This window comes from Saccostrea cucullata, unplaced genomic scaffold, assembly GCF_032062105.1.
Source record: "Saccostrea cucullata isolate Sc308-1 unplaced genomic scaffold, CSIRO_AGI_Scuc_v1 ctg3366, whole genome shotgun sequence".
NCBI classification, from domain to species: Eukaryota; Metazoa; Mollusca; class Bivalvia; order Ostreida; family Ostreidae; genus Saccostrea; species Saccostrea cuccullata.
The window spans coordinates 35001-57899 of record NW_026921044.1 but is presented as its reverse complement, the minus strand read 5'-3'; the positions used below and the strand labels follow the sequence as shown (position 1 = coordinate 57899).

The following is a 22899-nucleotide window of genomic DNA, read 5'->3' as shown; positions in this document are numbered from 1 at the left end:
AACCGTAGTAACGGAAGTGATGGGAAGCGAGGGGAGGTAAAAACTGATTCATAGATCTAGCAGCCATGATGCTTGTTTACATGAGGTAAGATCGAGTAACTGTTTGAAATTAAAGGTACATTCATTAAATCTGGAATTTTCCATGAATCCCAAGGACTGAAAATGAGGGAATTGATGGATACAGATGATTATGCTGGTTGTCAAGGGGGTGTGTCCCCATACCAAACCAGATTATACAAAATGTTATGCGTTCCTTTTTGGAAATCAACCAATGAGAGGCAAGAATACAAGCAAAATTAAATTATTTGCTTAAAAGGTTATAATGACAACCATTTGATTTACGAAATGCTGACTCAGCAAGGGATGGCAGATTCATTTGACCTTCAAATTTGCTCATTTGAACCTCGAGTCTCCTGTTTATTATGTACATTAAAACCGCAAAATAGTGAGTGCTGACTAGTATATCCAGTTTGTCAAAGGTGGGGTGTCGGACAAAGGAAGTAAAACGTGAGAGAAATATCGCTAAAAAGGGAAGTGAATTGTTATATGTAACTATTGACCATTGTTGGAAACCTTAGTGTTTTCACAAACAGGATGCAGAGGTGTGCATCTGTTGAGGATCGAGCATCTTATACAACAGGCTTAAAGAGATCAAATCAGATAACGTTAACTTCTTTGAAGGTACATTGTACACATAGGTATGTTTTCTAATTAAATCTTATTTATCTAATAATATTTATAGAATATAGATCAATAGTAGATTTTTACACATTTTAGACATATATAACTTGTATTAAACTTAATTACATCTTGTTTAATGTTTAATTGTTTCTCCATTCTTTTGTACTCATATTTTGACATTTGTTGCTAAATATATTACGTTTTTTACTAAATTTTTTAAACTTTTTGAAATTTTATCTTTAATTACCTGAAATTTCCTGTTAATAACGAATAACATAAGAAATATTAATATTTTCTTAACAGATTTTCAACGGAATCTATTTTAACCCACCAGTATCTGAAACATGCGGATCCGAGAATCAGGGAAAAGGAAGGTATAAAAATCTTGTTATTTAACGATCTTCAAGCGTGTAGGTTTTTAGTGACCTCGAGTATTTTTTTGTACTAGTATACAAAATCAGAAATCACAATCGTCGATTTAATGACGTACTTATCGTTGCATTGGCCTTTTATATGTGATTATCTGAGATAAAAGCTGAAGAAAGAAATAATCGCAAGACTACGAAAGCCCAGAAGGCTCATTCGAGGTTCGAGATTCGAAATACGAGATTCGAAATTCGAGATTCGAAATTCGAGTTTCGAGATTCAAGATCTAAAATAACCAATCAAAAGGCGGTTTGAGATTCAATTACTCCCCTTTATTATTTTTTACTATCAAGAAATTGTTGAGTATTTTAATACCGAGGAGGTCAATTGATTAAATTACAACGCAAGAAAAAGTGGTATATATTATCAAAACGAAATTTTAAGAAATATTAGATTTTCTTTTACAAGATATGCTTAATAAATTTATAATAGCTTCTTAAATATCATAAGACATTAATATAAAGAATTATATATATTTCGTGTTATCTACTTTGGATACAGGGTTGTTGACATAATAGTAAACTTAAAATAAATTAACACACGTAATTTTTTTACTGTTGAAAATGTTCATCGAAAGGTCGGTTGCTGCCAAGGCCCCCCCCCCCCGCCCCACGTTTTGGTACAGTGGTGCAGAATAGTCAAAGAAGTTTAAGTAGTAGTGTATTAAAAGAAATTAGGTACTAAATGAAGGTACTAAATGAAGTTCGCCCCCCCCCCCACCCCCTTTACGCCCCGAAATAGGATTTTCGGGTTTAGACAAATTTTTGTCAGTTTTTATTTTCAGGTTTGCAATAATATTTTTGTCTGCCCCCCTCCCCCTCCCCAACCCCACTTTCAAAATCGTTGCTTCGTCTCTGTAATAATTAGTACTACGGGTTTCAAGGTGGATAGTGTTTGTGACACGGTATTAGAAAGTGGCCAGTGACCAAGTTTATGAAACCAATAGACAGCCCCTTAAATACGGATGGCTGAAACATGCATACTTAATAAAGATAATGACCCATTCGGAATAATAAATTTAAAAAAAATCATTGTTTATCCCCCTTTCCCTACCCTAACCTCGAAAAATAGGGGTTATCATGGTAATTGGAAGTTATTTTTGAATAGACATAAGCATGAAGTTACTGTTTTCTATAGTATATTATATCGGAAAAATATTACGGGAATGACCAAGTGGGAAGGGGGGGGGGCAAATATGTGGTTATCAACATTCATTGTCAATTTTGCGATGCATAGATGCAATAAATATATATTCGATAAATATTTAAAAGGAAACCGCTCGGGTCTCGCCCGACTTGGTCAAAGACTCAAATATACTAGAAAAACCATAATGCTCATTTCATTGGGTTGGGGGGGGGGGGGGGCAGCCATACATTTTCAGTTTTCAACTACCAAAAATTTCTTGACAACCAAAAACAAAGCAAAAAGAGTCATCAGATGTTTTATTGAGGGGGCACAAGCATATAGTAGTTATGACTTCTATAGTATTTTATATATCGGCAAAATTATAAAATTATTGGGGGGGGGGGCACAAGGTAAAGAATTGTACCCTCATTATTATTTCATATAAATAATAATTTTCTCCCTCATCAATGTTCTTATTTTAAAAAAAATCTACGATAAGACCATATAATATTCTATATACCTATGTATTGTTTTGTTTAATGATGAAAAATAAGAATTTATATATATTTTCTAAAATGTAACCTAAAATTCCTTTTTATTTCGTTTTAATACATATATCTTTTTTTCTTGCATTATCATTTAAGCAAATGACCCATTTGATATGAATATATTCAACGATTTCTTGATAGTAAAACATAATAAAGGGGAGTAATCAAAATTGAACCTGCCTTTTGATTGGTTAATTTGGATCTTGAATCTCGAAACTCGAATTTCGAATCTCGAATTTCGAATCTCGTATTTCGAATCTCGAATCTCGAATGAGCCTTCTGGGCTTTCGTACAAGACAGTACCAGTATCAATACCTCAGAAACAACAGTCTACATCATGCATGATAACTGCGTTTATCCACTTTCTGTGTGTGTGGATGTTCTTTCATGAATTGTTTAGGAGAACTAATCCGCTCTGGAAATGAGAGGAAAAGTTCTTGTTGCAGGGTCATCTCAACCAGTTCGTGCGTATACCGGTAATATATCGTCAGATTTATTGCAGGAACCCACCCCCACCAACTCTGTTCCTATGGGCATGAATTCATATAATTTATTCAATTTCAATACAACGTACGGTACAATGTAAATATGATTTCTATGTTTTCGAAATTTCCAAGTCCTTTTTCTTTACAGGATGCAACTAGGGTGTACGATATTCCTGGAGAGCTTTTTCCAGGGAAGCAAATTATACTAAAAGGGCGTGTTCCATGGGGATCGACATCGTAAGTACATGGGTAATAGAGAGCACGACAGCATTGTTTATATTTTTGTATGATGAGAAAAACGCCATTTTACCTGATGTATTCTTATCATAAGATTGGTTGATTATTAATAATATATTGTTTAACGTCCATCTCGAGAATTGTTCACTCATATGGAGAAGTCAACACTTGCCGATGAAAGCTGCAAATTTTGTCCAATACTCGTCACTTAGGGCCATTGAGCAGGGAGAGTTCGTTTTCGTGCCAGCACCTTCTGTGGCACGGGGCCTTTTTTATATGGTCTCATACGAAGGACAGGTCTTCACATCTCACATTGGGATTCGAACCTGCAACGTAAAGATCAGCTCCTTACTTTGCGACTCTGGAACAAACGCTCTAACCACTGCGCCACGCGGGCGACTATCATAAGATAAAAGAAAGCAAATTTATTACAAGGGTGCACGTCCATGCAAATCTTATTTTGAGCCCTATAGCTTATTACAAACAGGGAGGCAATAGAGACACTATTGAAGTAACGCTAAGGGATCAAATGAAACATATGGAGATGATGAACAGTATTCAAGATCAAATTTACAAGTGCAGAGAACAATATAAAATAGGAGCAGATCAAACACGGACATCCAAAACATCAGAGGTGCGTGGGATCGGGTGCCCCGTAGGATTTTGCATCCCCTGCCAACCACCAAACCTGCCGTGTGCTCCTTGTCATGATAGGGGGGGGGGGACAAAAAACGTTGACAATTCAGTGTCTTAACAATTGGTTAACAATTAGTATGAGTATGAAAAGCGTCAGTCAGCATTTACGTTTGTTAAGTTGTTTTGCCAGAAAGGTCATTGTATTGACCATAAAAAGGACAATTAAATAAATTTGAAGTTCTAATTATGGTCAAGAAACTCCATCAGACCCAAACTTAATTTTACGTTTGTTCCTCCCCTGTAGATAAATATACAGTTTGGTTTCACCAGATATATGTAAACTTGTAAAAATTGTATTAAACTATTAAAATACTTTGATCTCTTCTTTTCCTCTTAAAGGTTCTCAATCAATATTTCTTCAACTCCAAAGATGGGCGATGGTGACATTATTCTCCATTTTAATGCCCGCCTCCCTGAAAGAGTTTGTGTGAGAAATGCTTTGATTAATGGCTCCTGGGGCGCAGAAGAAAAGGATCAGCCATTTTTCCCATTCTACGACGGCAGGTCTTTTACTTTTATAATAGAAGTCACTGATGATGCCTTCAGGATTTATGTAAATGGGAGACACTTCGTGAACTTTTCTCATCGTACTGGCTACCGAAAAGGCAACTATCTCATTTTAAGGGAGGGAGCAGAGTATTATGACGTCATATTCCAAGACAAACCGGTAAGTAATAAAACATACTTCAATCTTTACGAACTGAAGGCTTATTACATACTGCATAGAAAGCAGGCTACATATTACTTTGGTATCACAAACACCTATCAAAGTTTGTCACACTGAGGGCTAGCATATTCCAAGTTTTTGAAAAAGAAATACTTATATGTTAAAGATTTTTTTCTTTCAATGAAAAAGCCATCTGATTAGAAGGCACTATCTGCATATCTATTTTTACAACTAGTGTTGGCAAAGAGAACCCGGTTAACCGTCGAACGATGCGAGTATCGGTTAGTAAGACTGCTATTCGGTTACTCGGATAAAAATACATTTTTCATGGTAAATACGTATAAAATGATTTTTATGCTATTTGTTAACGTATATTGACACATTTTCCGTATTTAATTACCGTTAGCTATAGGCTTGCTTCAGAGGTTTACAACTGGGATCGATTTGTTTTGATTAGTTTTCACAGCGTATATACAAAGTAATTGGTGGCTTTGATTACCATGGGGGTACATGTTTTGAAAACCTGAATTATAATTACTCAAGTTGACCTGTGATAATTAGAGGAACTTACTTTCACAAGATGCCGCCGCAAACATCTTAAGCCTGGATATATTCAAAAACAAAAAAACGACTGAATCAAAATCTATCAAATGCAAATTATGTGAATCGGTATTGTCGTATATGGGTGGAACTACAAATATGCTGTATAACCTTAGATTGAAACGTAATTCGGAAACCAGTGATTTGCAGGAAACTCCACAACAGGGTCATGTGTTATTTTTTTTTCTTAAACGAAAACAAAGTGACTGTTTCAAGTGACATTTAAAATCAATACTGTTCGAAGATGTTGTGTTTTTTAAAGTTTGTATTTGTAAATAAACTAAAATTCATATACTTTGCATTTGTGGATTACTTTTACCAATAAGTAAAAGGATGAGGTTAGTAATAAATACGGAAACTTTAGCAAAAATCATCCGAGTAACCGGGTACTCGATCGGAAGATAAAGTGAGTAACCGGTTACTAAAAATCGTCCGATTTGCTAACACTATTTACAACCAAAAGATAACTCAAAATTTCAAAGTTTTGCAATAATTCTCTCTTTTTTCCAGATCATTCCATTCAGTGCAATCATTCACAAAGGAATGAAAATTGGAAAGACTTTAAGAATTCGAGGCATGTGCACAGACCAAGATGGGTATAGTTTCTTTAGAAACTTCAATCCAACTGTATTTCAAACTTAGATTTCTTGAAAAAATATGGTTATTGTTATTTTGCAGATTTGCGATTAATTTCATGGATGGAGGCAGTAATATCTACTTTCACTTTAACGCCCGACCTAGGGAGGCATTAGTCGTAAGGAACTCCAAGTTTGGAGGCTGGGGGAAAGAGGAAAAAGATTGTCCAGCAGGATTTCCATTTAACCCTCTAGAATACTTTGATGCCTCGTTTGTCTGCATGGAAGACAAATTTGCAGTAAGCATCAGAGTTAGCCAACTAATTCACGTGTCATGGATCCCATGCCTGTATCTTTTACAAGAAAGAAATCAGTGCAAATACCAAGTGTATATTGCAGTTAGGAAAACTGATATTGTAGATGCCTATTTACGAGAGGTGTTATTTTTTAAAGGTGCAGAAAAAGAATGGAAAAATATGTTAACTGTTTTTTTAAACATTTTTATTAAGTCTGTACTGTTATAATTGCTGAAACTTCTAAATATCTTAAACCATTAATTCCCAAATGTACCAACTTAGAGTTTCATGAATTGATAGAATAAAAAAGAATTTATAAGCTCCATTTTAATCATTTAAGGTGTATGTGAACGATGGACATTTCATAGATTTTTACCATCGAGGCAATCCCACCAACATCACGGTTCTCAATGTCACTGGTAGTGTTAACATCTTTGACGTGGACTGTTTGGAGCCGGTGGTCTGTATATTGCAAACAAAAATTACACTTATAGAATATAACCCTAATACAACAAAAAATCCTATTTGTTTGTAGTGTTTATAGTCATATAGGTTTCTATAATGTTTTCAGGGAGAAGACTCTATGACTGAGGTGGAATCTGGCTTGGAGAAAGGGGACATCTTTGTTCTCAATGGCATGATGAAAAATGATGGAAAAACGTACGTCCTATTACTATTGATGCCTTTTACATTTACTGTCTGATATTAAGTCATTAGAAGAAGTCGTTTTACAAAATAGCTATTGAGTTCGTTCTGAATCCCTCTGTTTCCTTTTAATAGGTTTGCGATCAACTTCCTGAATGGGTTTTCTGCGGACGGAGACATTGCCCTACATTTTAATCCGCGGAGGAATACGGGAGATGTGGTTCTTAACAGTCGGTTTGGAGGGGCGTGGCAGATTGAGGAGAAGGTCCCCTTACCCTTGGTCTTTTGGTCTAACAGGCCATTTCAAATCAAAATAGAGACAAAGAAACGAAAATTTACGGTACAATAGTATGTTTCTTCAATAAAGACCAAATTAATCGCAATATGTACTTTCATCAATATTCATATTTACATTCAATTAATGAAAAGACGAACTTGAATTTTCGTGTATAAATGAATTCTTATGTTAGTTAAGTCATTATAGACTTAAGATATAAAACTGATCAGTAAATGTGAGATACCATTAATATTAATTTACATGTATATGAAATAGTCCAAAATTTTAACCGCAGATCTCACTAAATGGGGTTCGACTAGCACAGTATAGAATGCGTGACAGTGTCGAGAAAATCCGGGCTATTCAGATTTCCGGTGATGTCTTCATACTAGAGACGCTGCTGATGAAAAGATTGGTAAACTCTCTCTCTCTCTCTCTCTCTCTCTCTCTCTCTCTCTCTCTCTCTCCTTGTGTGTGAATGCAGGTGTAGAATATGTTGTTTTTAAGTGCGTATAACTTTTATTAAAACATATGAAGGAGGATCCGATTTGGGAGCGGTTGCCCGGAGGAATAAGACCAGGAAGTTGGGTTATTCTTCAGGGAACCCCGAAAAAGTACTGGACAGGGTAAGTTAAGTTTGTTTACTTTTCAGAAGTTAAATCAAATAAAAATTTACGATCTAGCAAAGGCTTTGAATTATAATTCTATATACTGTACTTTCGAGATTTGAAAATAATGGATTCTGATCCGAAAACATTTATCATTCCTTGAAAACAAGATTTCTACTTAAAGGATTCAACTGTTTATCTTAACTAGATTTTCTCAACAATTATACATCTAAAACATGTACCGGGTATATTTCAAACTTCCTCTCTGACATATAAGCTGCATTTTAAAAATCCAAAAATATAATGTATATAATGTATAAAAATATAATATTGTGATTTAAGTATTATTATAAGTACATGCTTTTGCCAGATTTGGTATAAATTTTCGGTACGATGACCGGGAGGACGGAGACATTGCTTTTCTCTTCAATCCCCGGAAGAACGACGGACAGGTAGTCAGAAATCACAAACAGTACAACCAGTGGGGACCGGAAGAGAGGAGTACCCCAAACTTCCCATTTGATGCCGGAAACACTTTTGAAATAGTTTTCTTTGTCAGAGAAGACAAGTTTTTGGTAAGTAGCCATCCTTCTATAATACAGAAGGGTGCGTATCCATCTCTTATCTGCAACGCTTTCTTTACCACTCAATAAAATTATTGAAATTAAAGAATGTTAAATGAATGATACTTTCACTGATTTTTTATTACATTATGCTATTGTGACCTCCTATTTCACTTTTTGATCTGACACTTATTTTGGGTCTTCCAGACAAAACAAAACTTTGCAATTATAATTTAGTTAGCTCAGTACTCAAAGTGCAGTTTTACTTTGTGTAGCCATGTTCTAAAGATACAAAAAACAGGCAGCCGAGTTAATGTATGTATGTACTTAGTCAAGTCTCACACATTATTTATACCACAATTTCAGAATATCAGCAATATATATGGCCACTTACCAAAGTCGATTATTTATCTACTGGAATTTAAGGGATTTCTTACATGCAAATTAAGATAAATATATTTTTGTCTTGCAGACATATGTGAACGGCAAATCCTTTATCGAATTTAATCATCGTCTTCCTTTGGAAAGAATCAACTTTCTCTCAATGAAAGGAGACTGCAACTTCTACGAGCCAGAGCTGCTTGTTTAGATCATAGAAGAACAGTGTCACATGTTCAGTGATATACTAGTAGCATAAACATTCTATGTTTTAAAAGCTTTGATCTGTTTATTTTTTTTTAAAAGGTTGATATTTATATATGTCATTGTGCTTCCTTTTTCAATAAGTTAATCAAATACCGTATATCCGGTTTTTTTTTCGCGGTGATCTATTTTTCGCATTTTTTGCGATCATTTTTAATTCGCAAAATATAAAACACGCAGAAATTATGTAAGCTATAATGTGACATAAAAACATTACCATTTTAAACAAAAAAATCTTCAATCGTAAAAAATAACTTACGCAAAATAAAAACTGTACTAATCTACCCCATTTTCGCAAAATTCCGACACGCGAAAAAAAACCGGATATACGGTACTGCTAGATGTTATATTTTTTTTATAAAAGTAATGTGCAATTTTTGCCGTCAATGTTTTAAGAAAGGGATCCAATGCACACCCAGGGGAAAGGAAATTTTATTCGTATAAGAAAAAGTTATAGTGATGGTGCACAAAAGGCTATATGTATGTATAAATTCAGTTGAAATTTTAATTATTCAATTTTTGCTTTAAATAAGAAATGGAAAAAATTAAATGGATTCATATAATGAAACTTCTTATATAAGACGCTCTTTCCCCAATTTTTTTTTTTAATGTACTGTATAGGGGGAAAATAACTCGCGGTGTTAATTTTCGCTATATTCACGGTGTTAATAAATCCGTGAATTCAAGAAACAGTGAATAAATTTTCAATAATCTCCATGTTTTATTTGGAAATTTGAGAAGAGACTACGATGGGTTGACTACGACAGGTTGATATACATGTACATGCAGTATATGGTCGTTTCAGTAATTACGAGTAGTACTCGTCATACAATTATTTTAATTATCACTTAAATTCAAATCGGCAGATAATAACTCGTGTTTGTTCAAAAGCTGTTTTAATAGCCAACGCTACATTTTTCATCAAACAAAACACGTGGGCCATGGGTTTTGATTACCCGTGCGTAACTAATTTCAGCACGTGTATTTGTTACCCATTATCATGCATGTTAGTTTTTATCAACATTTTGGTTTTTAAAAATCATTCAAATAAATATCGAACTTACTGAAGATGTGAAAGATATTATTTCGGCGAACTACATTAACACATTTACTTCCGTCCAGTGGTTTTTTGCCGCGTTGTATTGAAAATCTTGGGTACACATGCACTCATCGTAATAGCATATAGGAAAGTCATTTGACGTTTAGAGTGTAGGACTTTTAATAACTGCACTTGTTTTAATTAATTATTAATCAAATGTATCAATTTTATATAAAACTACTGTGTTGTTCGTGAAATAAAAACAACGCTAAAGAATGTTGTTTACATGTAGCTATGAATGGATTAAAAGAATATAGACAAGGGAGGTATATACGTAACTTTTATTATGTACCAATTCCGCGAATTCAAGAAACCGCGATCGTGCCAGATGAGAGAAAACCGTGAAAATACAACCCGTGAAATTAGTCCCCTATACAGTACTTGACAAATGTGTAGAAATACATTTTCTTCAGTTTTCTTTATTTGTTTTGATGCAACATCATTAAAATGTAACATAGAGAGTATGCCTTTAGGACTTGCTGTGGATGTATTGAAATAAAAATAATCTGCTTTGTTGAAGTTTCTGCTTAATATGGAAGGGTGTTGGTGACACCTGGATACTTTATTTTTTTTTATCCAAACTTTAATCTGTAAATATTCTTTAATTTGTAAATTTTACGCTTTAATCTGTAAAATTTACACTTCTATCTGTTAAATTTACACTTTAATCTGTAAATTTTACACTTTAATCTGTAAAATTTACACTTTAGTCTGTACAATTTACACATTAATCTGTAAATTTTACACTTTAATCTGTAAATTTTACACTTTTATCTGTAATAAAAAAATTACATTGAATGAATTAAAACTTGGAGATTGAATAACGACAATATTTTCAACAATAAACTATAACAGAAAAAAAACAAATATCTACATGACAAAAAGACTTCCTGTTTTTCTTTCTTGTTTGTTACAAATTTATATTTTGGCATTTTGTTCAAAATGAAATATAACAGATATAACTCAGATTTCTATGTTTTAGAGCTTTATGCATATGGTGAATGTAAAGAAAAATCAAAGAAATCACAAGTGCCGTTTCAGTCATTTTATTATTATTCTTTTCATTTTGGGGTAAGTAAGAAAAAGGGATAGCATAAACGTTAAGTATAAAAAGCAAACATATATTTATAAGCTACATATTACACTGTTTATACATGCACATCAAATTGAAAGTATAAAATGAATTTTTTGTCCTGGAAGAATTATAATTTACAAAATATATTGTTACAGCTAAATTATTTTTAAAACTTATGCTGAATATTCACCTACATACCTCGGAATGAAATTTTAGGCAGTGGCAAAAACAAGATGAATATTAAGTATTAAAAATTTTGTTGATAACATTAGATTTTAAAAGATTTTAAGGCAATGAGACATTACCTTTAGAGCAACCCTCAGACTACGAACAATAGAACAGAACAAGTCAAACTAATTTTTTGTTACTTAAGCATCGATTATAGATGAAAAATACAATGAAAAATATAAAAACGGGTTATTTTTTAACATAACAGTATATATAATGTATTAAATATCAGCACTAAAATGCATTGTAAAATTAATAAAGAACAATAGAAAATAACGTTTTTACTTTGAAGTCTAACTATCCTGCGGTTGGTTAATCAAGTGATCCTGCACCCTCTAGTTCTTCATTTTGCTCAAGAAATTCGTTGTCATCAGGAGACGGGGTTTTCAGAATCTCCTTTTCATTATAAATGACCCTTTTTTCTGCATATGCAATGCTCGGTTCACTTTTTAAAAAATAACAAATAACAAAATTAGACTATTTAGACATTATATATACGTCAATATAGCAAGAAATACATTTCTATCTTTTCATAGACTACCGTAATTTACCTGAAAACTGCCGGATCAGCGTTAAAAATAATTCTATCATTGACATTTATCAATTTTACAAACGAAAAATGAGATGATGTTTTATCAGTATAATTTTTTCTCTTTCATTTCTTTAATTCAATCAGACTGAGAAAAAAAAACTTTCATATGAAGTGATTACGCTTCGTACACTTACCTAATATCTCCCAATCTGAAATCATAACAATAAATAGTTTTCAGCAATTGCACGCTTAATATAGCACTTGAGATTAAACGGTGCTGTGTGAAATAAAATGAAAGAACAAATTATATATTTTGGCTATGATTCGGGCCTATAGGAGAACTTTGTTGTATATATTTTGACTGATATCCAACTGTATATTAAAAGCAAAGAGCAATCACAAGCTTAAACCTTTTACAAGGCCACATTGCAGCCTGATCAGGGTTTTCTTTTAGCCTATTTTTCTTTTTTTTAATTCATTTAAAACATCATTTCGATTGCTATTATTCAACTTGTTTCCAACATCTTAAATACTTATGAATTTATTAGATGCATCATGTGTACAACTGTTTTATGTAAGTTTGCAATTTTTGTTATAATTTTTGCGAATTCAAAACCGACGATTTAGTCTAATATACATGTATTTGAAATATAAATATTTTTAAATAGTTAATAAAGAGAAAACAACTATAAATAAATAAAAATTATTAACTAATCAATGATTTACTTTGAGACAATGATGTCAACCATGATGCGAAATTCTCCCCTTAACCTGGTGCATCTATGTTGATCATGCCTAGATGAGCAATTGGATTCCATCTTTTCCCATAACGTCTGAAATTGGGCTACCTTCTCTTGTAGTTGTAAAAGTTGTGCTTTATAACTTTTCTTGAATTTCAGTATCTCTGTTTCCGATCTGTTCATCTGAAATCAACATTCAATTTTATATGTCGTGTATTATTTATGTATTTGATATAACATTTTTATACCTTTGTTCATGTACTATTCTCAAAGAAACATACCTTAATTTGATACTGTTGTGCAAGGTATCGCCTTTCTGCCTCTAGTCGAATGTTATAGATATTCCTAATGATATGTGTGGTCTGAATGATCTGTGCGTCCCAATACTGCTGTATTCTTGTTTTGTCAAACACCCACTCGTCATACATCTTCATTCCGATGGTCTGTAATTAAAAAAACAACATTGCCCTACCTTTTTCTCCGTCTTTTTTTCAATAATAACATCTTAAATATTTATTCAATATAAAAATGATTATGTTTTTTTTTTAGTTTTAGTGAAGTGATTCTTCATGTCTTTATAAGAAAGAAACAAAATGACACAGACTACATACCTTATTGTGTGTTGTTTGGAAGAATGTTCGTTCTGCATTGCACATGGCTAGACGACTGTGGGCAGTTTTTAAATTCCACTCTTTCGTATTTGAAAAAGTTACATTCCACTATAAAAGAGGGTCATATAACTTAAAATCATTTAATAGTTAATATAGAAACAAAATTTATTTGATTACTCGGTTACTGCATATTTAATAATAAAAGATTATGATCATAAACCTCTTTCATTTGGCTAACTGTGGAGGATAATTTTTCATTACTCTCTGACAGTATGGCGACCTTCTCTTCTAATGACTTTATTCTGCTATTTTTAATTTCCAGTGCCCTTTTATATCTAAAAAGAAAAGTAAATTCATTTTATTATGAAATTGAAAATAAACGCATTAGATTCTACAGCATGTTGTTTTTATCATATGTAAAACATGGATAAAAGTGTAGAATTATAAAATCAATCTTTTAAAGTTTTTCGAGAATAAAATACGCCTAGGTAATATCTGCATTTGAATTTTCTTTTATCTATTTGTGCTGAATGCTTAAATCAGAAAAAATGTATTAGAAACAAACCTAATTTCATTTCTTTCAAGTTCATCGATTCGTTCGCGTTCTTTGCTGCAAACTATTGAGATATCGGTGAATTTGTCTATCATATCGTCCCACTGCAGCTGATATTGTGATCTTATCCTTTCCTCTAGACTGACCTCCTGTTTTGTAAATTTATCAACCGTTGTTTTCAACGAAAAAATCCTTTCATGGAGTTCCTGTATTCTTGGGTGATAATACGATACGTTTCGGATCAGAATCTCAAGGTCCTCTCGTAATTGATAGATGTCTTCGAGCTCTAGGATGTCGCCTTCATCAATTGTTGACATACCACCAAAAATCAGCAGAAGTGATCGAACATTGAAATCAATGTCAGCATAAATGTGCGACTGTGGAACACAGGGTACCGGGCAGCTCTCCATGTTGATATACCTGGAATTGCTGTTAGAGCTTACATCTTGGGTTTATATATACATGTCAGCCGCAGTGTGCAAAAATTCTGAGAAGCTAATGAACGTCATCATTATTATTCACAGTTTCTCGGAAGTTCAGAAGTTATGACTATATTCATTGCTTCGTCTAAGCGAAAATGCAGAGCGTATATTCTGATCAAATAAGAAAACAGCTATTAAGGGTACTTACCACAAACAAAAAATGGATGCGCGGGTTGATATATATTTTTGACTGATTTTGATTTGTATTGATATAAATAATTAATCCCTGAAATATAAAGAAATCGTAGGTTTTCCTTGGTGCTTACATTTGATATTTTATTTTGCCTTCTATATATAATTCTATTCAAAATTTTCCTCAATTTTTTAACTTTATGGCAAAATATAATAAAATTCTCCCACTCTACTTGGTAAACATTATTCAGGTTGTCAATTTAAATGTAAATCTATGAGAAATAATGCTGATTTCTGAAAATAGTTTGTTTGTGTTATTTATCCTTAAGCTTCATTCTAAATAATCTTTCAGAAAAACCAGAAGTCTTTGATCAGGCTGTAGCTCTTCTGGTTTGTATTTGTTACAAAGGAAAAGAAACACTTGCACTTAAGGTTATGCTTCAGGAAAAATTGTAATTTAGATTTAATTGATTTAAAGATTTATTGCAATCAGATTAAAACTGCTTGAGAAGAAGTCTTTTGAAAAAGTTTTCTAAAAATTGATTATAAGAAACCAAGGTAAGACTGCTCAAAGAAATCAAAAAATGATATAAAATTTTGCATCTCTTTTTAGTCTACTTGTGTGCATATTTATAATGAAATCAGATCCAAACAGTAGGGATGATATCATTATTAAGTGTTTTACAATTATTTTTATTTGTGTTTAATAATCTTGGCAATATCATAATTCAATAAATCAATAAAACAATACAAAAAATTTTCTGAGTTTGAAATATTGTTATTTTCTTCAGTTATATTAATTTAAAGGTAAGTAATATATATTTCTTAGGTACCAGTTGACAGTATTATAACCAAAATATATTATACGTAAGCACATTGTGGCTAAAAACCACTGCATGTGATCTGAAGTGGATTTTCACAGAAAAGAACAACGATAACAAGATAAATGTTGGTCATTGTTATGTAATTTCATGTCTCCACAAACAGGATGCTGATATGAGATAAATGAAAGGCAAGCATTTTATAACATTAACTGGACGTCAAACATCTTATACTAAAACAATAATAGTTGCTGAATTGCAAAAAATTAGATAAGTTGTAAGAGAGAGTCACGTTAACTTTTTATTGTTCAGTTTTCCGTTCCAATAAAACATAACTAGTGAAGACTATTTATTAATCATAATTTACTGAAAAAAGAAAGACTGTGATCTTAGAACAGTAATTATTTCGTTAAAATAGTTCTCTTGTTAAACGTTTTCTATATAACTAATATAATTATATGAACTTTATTGTATGATGAATTTCATACATGTGATTCAACCTTTGTCTTTTCTAGTAAAAAAAACGTTAAATTCATTTTTTGGTTGTATCAACGAATTAAAAAAAATGTGTGTAAAAGTTTTTACTTACAGGATAAAGTGACTTATGTTTGCTTTATTTAGTTATGTCATACTATTTCTTGAATTATGAAAATGAATACGTATTTCAAATTTTTAAAAATAATTTTTCGGTATGAAAACAGGGAGGAGGGAGACACTGCTTTCCCATTTAATCCCCAGAAGACCGACGGGCATATAATGAGAAATCACAGGCCTTATATCCAGTGGGGACCATCAAAAATTAACCACCCCTCTCCCAACGTCCTATTCGAGGCCGTAAACACATTGATTTCTTTCTCAGAGATGCTAAATTTAATGTAATTTAATACTATATTTGATGTATTTAAAGTACCAGCAAGATTAGAAAAAAGGAACCATAATTGTGATGTAAGACGAAAGAAATTGATACTGCAGTACGAATTCAGAATGTGCTCAAACAACCCTATACTTCTATTCCGTGTAACCGCTTTAAATAGAGTCATAATAAGCAGCAGAGTAGTGAAAACTATAAAAACTGAACGAAGTTTCATAAACACATGTCTAAAGATATAACATTTAAAAAACAAAAACAGATTATCAGAAGAAGACATTGATGTACATGTCTTAACCAAAGTCGATTAATCAAGTATTTACCATGCCATGAAATTTTTGGGTTTATACCACGCAAAAATGGTAAAGATAAGTTAAATATCATCCTTATTTTGCAGATATACGTGTACGGTAAATACTTTATGGAATGTAATAATCACCTTCCTTTGGAAAGAACCATCTTTCGCTCAATGAAAGATGACAGTGACGTCTACGAACCAGAGCTGTTGCTTTAAACATTTAAAGGGCGGAGTCACATGTCCAAAGACACGGGCACAGGCTACTATATGTACATGGCATAAATATTGTAATTTTTGAAACTTAAGCTTTAATCTGTCAGGAGTATTTATTGCCCTTATGCTTTTACGTAATTAATTGTGCTTCCTTTTCAAGTGTTTAAATATTCTGTTTGATAATGTAATATTTTTGTTAACATATTGATCTCTTGCAGTCAATACTTTTACGAACGATGTCCAATATGCATACAGGGGAAATGAAATAATACATTATCCGTAGGTCTATACTAGTATACAAATGTTATATTGATGGTGCCTACAAGGTAACATATATCTGTATTAACTGAAATTTAAATATGGACTTCAATCTTTGTTTCAAAATACATATGAATATATAATTTAGAACTCCTCAAATATGACATATATATTATTTCTAAATATGCTTTTATGTCGAAATTATGAATTTTCTCAGATCCTTTTTTTCTTTGTATTTGATTAACATTGTTCAAATAGCGTACAGAGAAGGATTTTATTCCTGCTCAGTATGTATAAGAATATTTAACCTGCATGCTGTTTTCATATCCTTAAATAAATATTGTGTAGATATTGTATCTTATACTTTTTATGCCCCCGTAAACGAAGTTTCGGGGGTATATAGTTTTTGTCATGTCCGTCTGTCTGTCTCTCTGTTTGTCTGTTTGTCCGCAAAAACTTTAACCTTGCCCATAACTTTTGATTTAGTTGAGCTATGACTTTTATATTTCACATGTGTATACCTTGTGACAAGACCTTTCTTTGGGTACCACCAACTTTGACCTTTTGACCTTGACCTTGGAGTTTGACCCACTTTTACATTTAAACTTTTTTAAAATTCGTTTAAACTTAAACTTTAAACTTTTACTTTGGCCACATCTTTTGAATAGTAGATACCAGGACGTTTATATTTTACATATGTAATTTTTGTTGGAAGACCTTTCATTGGACTCCAACAACCTTGACCCTTTGACCTTGACCTTGTAAATTTCCGTACTTGTGAAAAAACTTTAACCTTGGCCATAACTTTTGAAGCATAAGGGATAGGGCTTTCATACTTCATATATGTAATCCTTGTGAGAAGACCCTTCATTGGATACCAAGAACTTTGACCCTTTGACCTTGACCTTTGAGATTGACCTACTTTAAATAAGCAAACCTTGACCATAACTTTTAAAGAGTTAGGGCTAGTGCTTTCATACTTTACGTATTTAATTCTTGTGGCAAGACCTTTCATTTCATAACAAGAACTTTGACCTTGACCTTGGAGTTTCACCTCCTTTTTTAAAAAATTGAACCTTTGCCATAACTTCTGAACTTTTAGGGCTATCATGCTCTACATAAGTATTTTATGTGGCAAGACCTCTCATTTGATACCAAATTACATTGACCTTTTGACCTTGACCTTGGAAATTTTTGTACTTATTGAAAAAAAACTTCAACATTGGCTTACTTTCAAATTTCACAATTGTTTTCCAGTGAGAATACCCTACTTTTGGTACCATTTAATCAAATTTTCATTTAAGAAAAGTTTAATCTTTAATATGTTGCCATACGGGGGTATCAGTGTTTCACAAACACATCTTTTTTAATATTTGTATCGTTTATGTATACGCTTTATTATGAAATTAACATAATAATACATTAATTTTTATGGTACATGTACGAGTTAGGGCCTGGTAAACTTATAAAGAATTGTGTACGTATGATTACGCTTTGATTTTCTTTATCCTTGCAATAAAGATAATCTGTAACATTTATAAAACCTGAAGCGTGTAAATGTATCACAAATAATAAAGAATCTATTGTCTAAAAACAAAGCCTAGAAAATTGAAAACTATATCGTTTTTTTAATTCTACTATCTTAACTCCTGCAAGGCAGTTACTATAAATGATTTGCCATTCTTGTGTTCAACGTTAACAAATTTTCAGTGAAATTCCATTCCTTTGTTAATAATGTTTCTTAGAAATCTTTAGATCGATACAAGATCTACATTTTAAAACTGAATTTTTGTACTGGCCCCATAAGATCAAGTGGTTAAAGTCCAATTTGGAGTGCTAGAATAATATATTGAATATCTATACGTATCTAAAGTCAATTCTATATTTTACTTTTAAGTCAATTTATTCAAGATAATTTATTGACATATTTCAATAATCTTTCATTGTTTTGGACGAATCATCATTTTCGCCGACTTCAGGGACCACCAAGTGTTCCCCCAGTCTGCCCAAGACAACGCACTGGCGTCATTCTTTGATTCCTTCCTGTATACACCATTAAGATTAGTGCGAAAACAATTACTACCAAACCACCCTGCTGTCGTGTACACTGTAGAACAATTACCAGAATAACTGTCGTTGTCTTTGTCCTTGGTACTAAACTTCATCTTGGTATAACGGCCAAAGCTATCACCTGAAAACACGTGATTAGTATTAAACTCTCTCTCTCTCTCTCTCTCTCTCTCTCTCTCTCTCTCTCTCTCTCTCTCTTGCATAGAGAAAGAGAGAGAGAGAGTCTCAGACAGACAGAAAATGTGAGAGTTAATTACGAATTGCATATATGTTTCAAAAAATCATTTCTGTATGATAACATTTATCCAGTATCTGAAAAAAAACATATCCAACGTGTGGTTAAATCCTTACCAAGACCTTTGGTTCCCTTGAATCCCCCTACTGTTATTTTATACATTTCAGCCTCGTTCTCGATGTAAAATGTGGAGTAAGTTGCGTGTGCCTTTTGTCGAGAGAATCTCCCCAAATCTATTCTTAGCTCTTGTTTCTTGTCTTTTGTCAGAGTGTGAATTGCATCATTTCCTAAACATAGAAAAATTTTCTAGAAATACCACAAAATGATTAAAGTAATCTGTTTCGTAAATGTTGATATAATTACCTATCCAATACTCATTGTCTGCGTTTCCAAATCCATTTTTGTAGTCCGTCCAGTTTCTGTAGAAGTCAGTTACGCCATCTTGTCGTCTTTGTATCACCTTAATTAAAGATATTCCAAACATAACCTTATTGATTAGGAATATTCACAAAGTATATTTTCTTTTAAAAAGCTTTACACTAAAATAATGCGCTAAAATTTAAAATAAGGCTTAAATGTTGCTTAGCTACAGATTTAAAGCTCATATTTTCTGAAATTTCCCGTAATTCTTTAATATTTTCAAATGTATAAAATAAAGTATTTTTAATTATATCTTCGTGCGAGGTGCCATATGAAAACATAAATCATGATATTATACAGAAAATTGGAGAAAATATTAACTTGAACTCTGTGTCTAAGCATCTTCAAAAAGTACTAGAAATACTGTGAGCACTGAGCACACGAAATGATAGCACCGCTTCCGATATGGTTAAAATGACAAATTTGGAGGTCACAATGACACGACATATACCTGTCTAATTTAAAGATTCTGTTAAAGTATCGGATAAAAGATGTGTATCCCTCAATAATATAGAAAGAATGACAGTGTTAATTAAGGTTTTACTACGGAAAACCACTTAATATGTGTCCAATCAAAAAGAAAAATAGAAGCTATTCAATGTTGCTATGTAATAATTAATAAAAACAAAGTGTCATTGAATTTCATTCAGTGGTAAAACTTGAGATGCTGCTAAGAGATGGGTACCCAAAAGTGTAAAGGACAGACGGACTGACAGACACCCCACTTACTATGAACTCTCTGCTTTTCAAGCGGGGTATAAAAAATGAACATTTTTTTGTATTTACGAAATGGGAACCTTTTAGAATTCAAAGAATTTAAAACTAATTTTAACATTTTTTAATTAACTTTCTATCTGCTGCCGCCCCGTGGGGATCCGGGTTAGAATAGGTCCTCAGTACCCCCTTGCTTGTCGTAAAAGGCGACTAAATGGGGCGGTCCTTCGGATGAGACCGTATAAACCGAGGCCCCGTGTCACAGCAGGTGTGGCACGATAAAGATCCCTCCCTGCTCAAAGGCCGCAAGTGCCAATCATAGGCCTAAATTTGCAGCACTTCACCGGCAATGGTGACGTCTCCATATCAGTGAAATATTCTGGAGAGGGACGTAAAACAGTATACAATCAATCAATCTATCTGCTGCCTCTAAAACAAATTTCATTCAATCTGAAACTTTAATAAGAATTGTTGTTCTTTGCCAATTAAGTGTTATAGTTTAAAAAGCGAGTACATGTACTTCTACATGTAGATATTCTGTTAAAATATAGTTCTAAAGAAATAAATTTCCATTTTCTTCAAGTTCCTTCGAAGATTCTTTACTGAGTTGTATTTAATTATAATAACTAATTGAATTTTTTTAAATGCCTACAGGAAGGAAAAAACGCCAAATATTAAATATTTAAAATGTAGATATTCTGTAATATACATCAGCGCTTGTTGTCATCGTTACTGTATCAGTATGTGTTGCCATAGTTACCGTCCATCCGCCTCCGTTCGTCGTCATGTCACAGTACACCGACTTCTTTGTCTTCATGCCGAGATAAATCGTGTACACACCATCTTTACTCAGAGGTCTGTGTTTGAGAATATCAGCACAGTCTTTGTACTTTTCTTTGATATCTAAGCAAAAAGAGAAATTAAAAAAATTCATTCATTAAAAATAATCTTAGGTAGAAAGTGCATAAAGATCCATTGAGCCAAAACTATTTTAATATATCGGTAGAAACTTACGTGATTTAAGAAACACCTGTCCATCCTTTAGTTTATAACTTGACTTCAGATCTAGAATCATAGGTCCATGTATGGAGATGACCGTATTCTTGTGATCCCATTTAGTCTTCCTCAGCATGGCTTTGATTTCGTCTGCGAAAAATTAAATATAGTATAGATTTTGAGTGATTTCCCAAAACATCTCAAAAATTCAAACCTGTATACTTCATGCATTAACATCTTTTTCTTTCTATTTGATGGAGCCCCATCCCAATCCGAACAAATGAATTTCCTCTCAGTTTTTATGCTTTGTCTCTTTTTTTTTTTTTTTTTTTTTTTTTGTTCAAATATTTCAAATATTTTGACATCTGTTATTAATTGCCAATGGACTTAATTTATGCTTATTTAATTCATTCTTCCGTATTCTATATTATGACTCTAGCATTGGTACTAACTGTGTATTCTCTATAAGTACTGATAAGGAGTATCAAATTAAAACAAACCAACTTCTTAATTAATAGAGAATTTATTTATTCTGTATTGAGAAATAGATGGCTCCTTTATCCCCCCCCCCTTTTCCCCTAAAATGAATATATCAAATTCTGTTTATACTGGGCTCTTTTTTTTTAAGTCTTTGCACTTTTATTTTTGTTCATTATATAAGGAATCATAATGAAATAAATAAAGAGAGAATAGGGTGAAACATTATCCCATTGTGGGTCCAGGCAAATTTGCCTTATGCACAATTTGACCTGAAACCGTTAGATAGAAAATGAAAGTACAATATCAAATTTCTCCCTGACGGCTCTAAACCGTGTGGAATTCGGTAATCAAGGTGATGTAGGATTTTATACAATCTATAATTGATTTTATTAAGTTAAAAAATGTCTAAAAACTCTGTCGATTTAACGTTCGTTTGCGGATCATCACAATCCAGCGAATTTCCAAAAAGCACGTCTGATTGGAATAGTCATTTCATTGACAAGCTAGGAGTGAGATGTAAACAATGTGACATCTTTGAAATTATTATAAACCATTGGCGTTTATTTACTTTATTCGAGGAAGATTACCTTGAAATTGAAAGTTGTTTGAAAGCTTGTGATTTTGAAACTGATTACGGATGTTTAGAAGATATATCTGTGGAAAAAGCTTTCGCGCCAGAATTTCAATGGAAATTGCGCTCCCAGTCACAGGAGAACGAAATCTTAAGAGAGCCTTTAGTTTCAAAATGGTAAGTATGATAAAATTCCAGGGGAAATAAGGCGGTGAAAATATTGAACATATTTAATTATACGGCTGTTCTTCATTACAGGAATATTCTAAAAACTGTAAAATAGATTTTCTATTCACACCTAAACAGGTCCAGTCCAAAGACTATTTCTACCTACGTAGGTATTAATAGCTACCTAGGTATTTAAAGCTACCCAAAGTAGCTATTTTTACCTACTTTCTACTTTACTTGCATTTTGTGGCCAAATGCAGGAAC

General features: G+C 32.6%; 4 protein-coding genes across 6 annotated transcripts in view; 2 read left to right on the top strand and 2 right to left on the bottom strand.

Annotated features, from left to right (window-relative positions):
* The window catches only part of LOC134259051 (uncharacterized), a 44253-nt gene extending 29790 nt beyond the window's left edge, over window positions 1-14463 (bottom strand). The window contains exons 1-7 of one of the 3 annotated variants that reach the window (XM_062741647.1): window positions 13922-14462; window positions 13577-13691; window positions 13357-13464; window positions 13027-13188; window positions 12777-12928; window positions 12200-12214; window positions 11184-11918 (exon numbers count right to left, since the gene is read on the bottom strand). In XM_062741647.1, coding sequence (XP_062597631.1) covers window positions 11786-11918; window positions 12200-12214; window positions 12777-12928; window positions 13027-13188; window positions 13357-13464; window positions 13577-13691; window positions 13922-14319 — 1083 coding nt within the window. In that variant the 5' untranslated portion in view covers window positions 14320-14462 and the 3' untranslated portion in view covers window positions 11184-11785. Of the gene's footprint in view, window positions 1-11183; window positions 11919-12199; window positions 12215-12716; window positions 12929-13026; window positions 13189-13356; window positions 13465-13576; window positions 13692-13921 lie in introns of those variants that run through there. The other 2 variants (XM_062741648.1, XM_062741649.1) reach the window with 2 other exon arrangements.
* Window positions 985-10689, top strand: LOC134259049 (galectin-4-like). The gene is made up of 12 exons (XM_062741646.1): window positions 985-1055; window positions 3414-3502; window positions 4538-4865; window positions 5976-6061; window positions 6144-6339; window positions 6677-6796; window positions 6908-6996; window positions 7117-7321; window positions 7554-7673; window positions 7796-7884; window positions 8237-8441; window positions 8902-10689. The coding sequence occupies exons 1-12, from the start codon at window positions 1026-1028 to the stop codon at window positions 9016-9018; spliced, it is 1674 nt and encodes a 557-aa protein (XP_062597630.1). The 5' UTR covers window positions 985-1025; the 3' UTR covers window positions 9019-10689.
* On the bottom strand, window positions 14332-21568 carry LOC134259052 (ficolin-1-like). The gene is made up of 6 exons (XM_062741650.1): window positions 21435-21568; window positions 21181-21323; window positions 19650-19746; window positions 19403-19573; window positions 19104-19172; window positions 14332-14502 (listed from the first exon to the last, which is right to left on the bottom strand). The coding sequence occupies exons 1-6, from the start codon at window positions 21550-21552 to the stop codon at window positions 14477-14479; spliced, it is 624 nt and encodes a 207-aa protein (XP_062597634.1). The 5' UTR covers window positions 21553-21568; the 3' UTR covers window positions 14332-14476.
* Window positions 21569-22210: 642 nt separating this feature from the next.
* The window catches only part of LOC134259046 (uncharacterized), a 7342-nt gene continuing 6653 nt past the window's right edge, over window positions 22211-22899 (top strand). Inside the window, exon 1 of the mRNA XM_062741643.1 lies at window positions 22211-22644. Coding sequence (XP_062597627.1) covers window positions 22298-22644 — 347 coding nt within the window. The 5' untranslated portion in view covers window positions 22211-22297. The remainder of the gene's footprint in view (window positions 22645-22899) is intronic.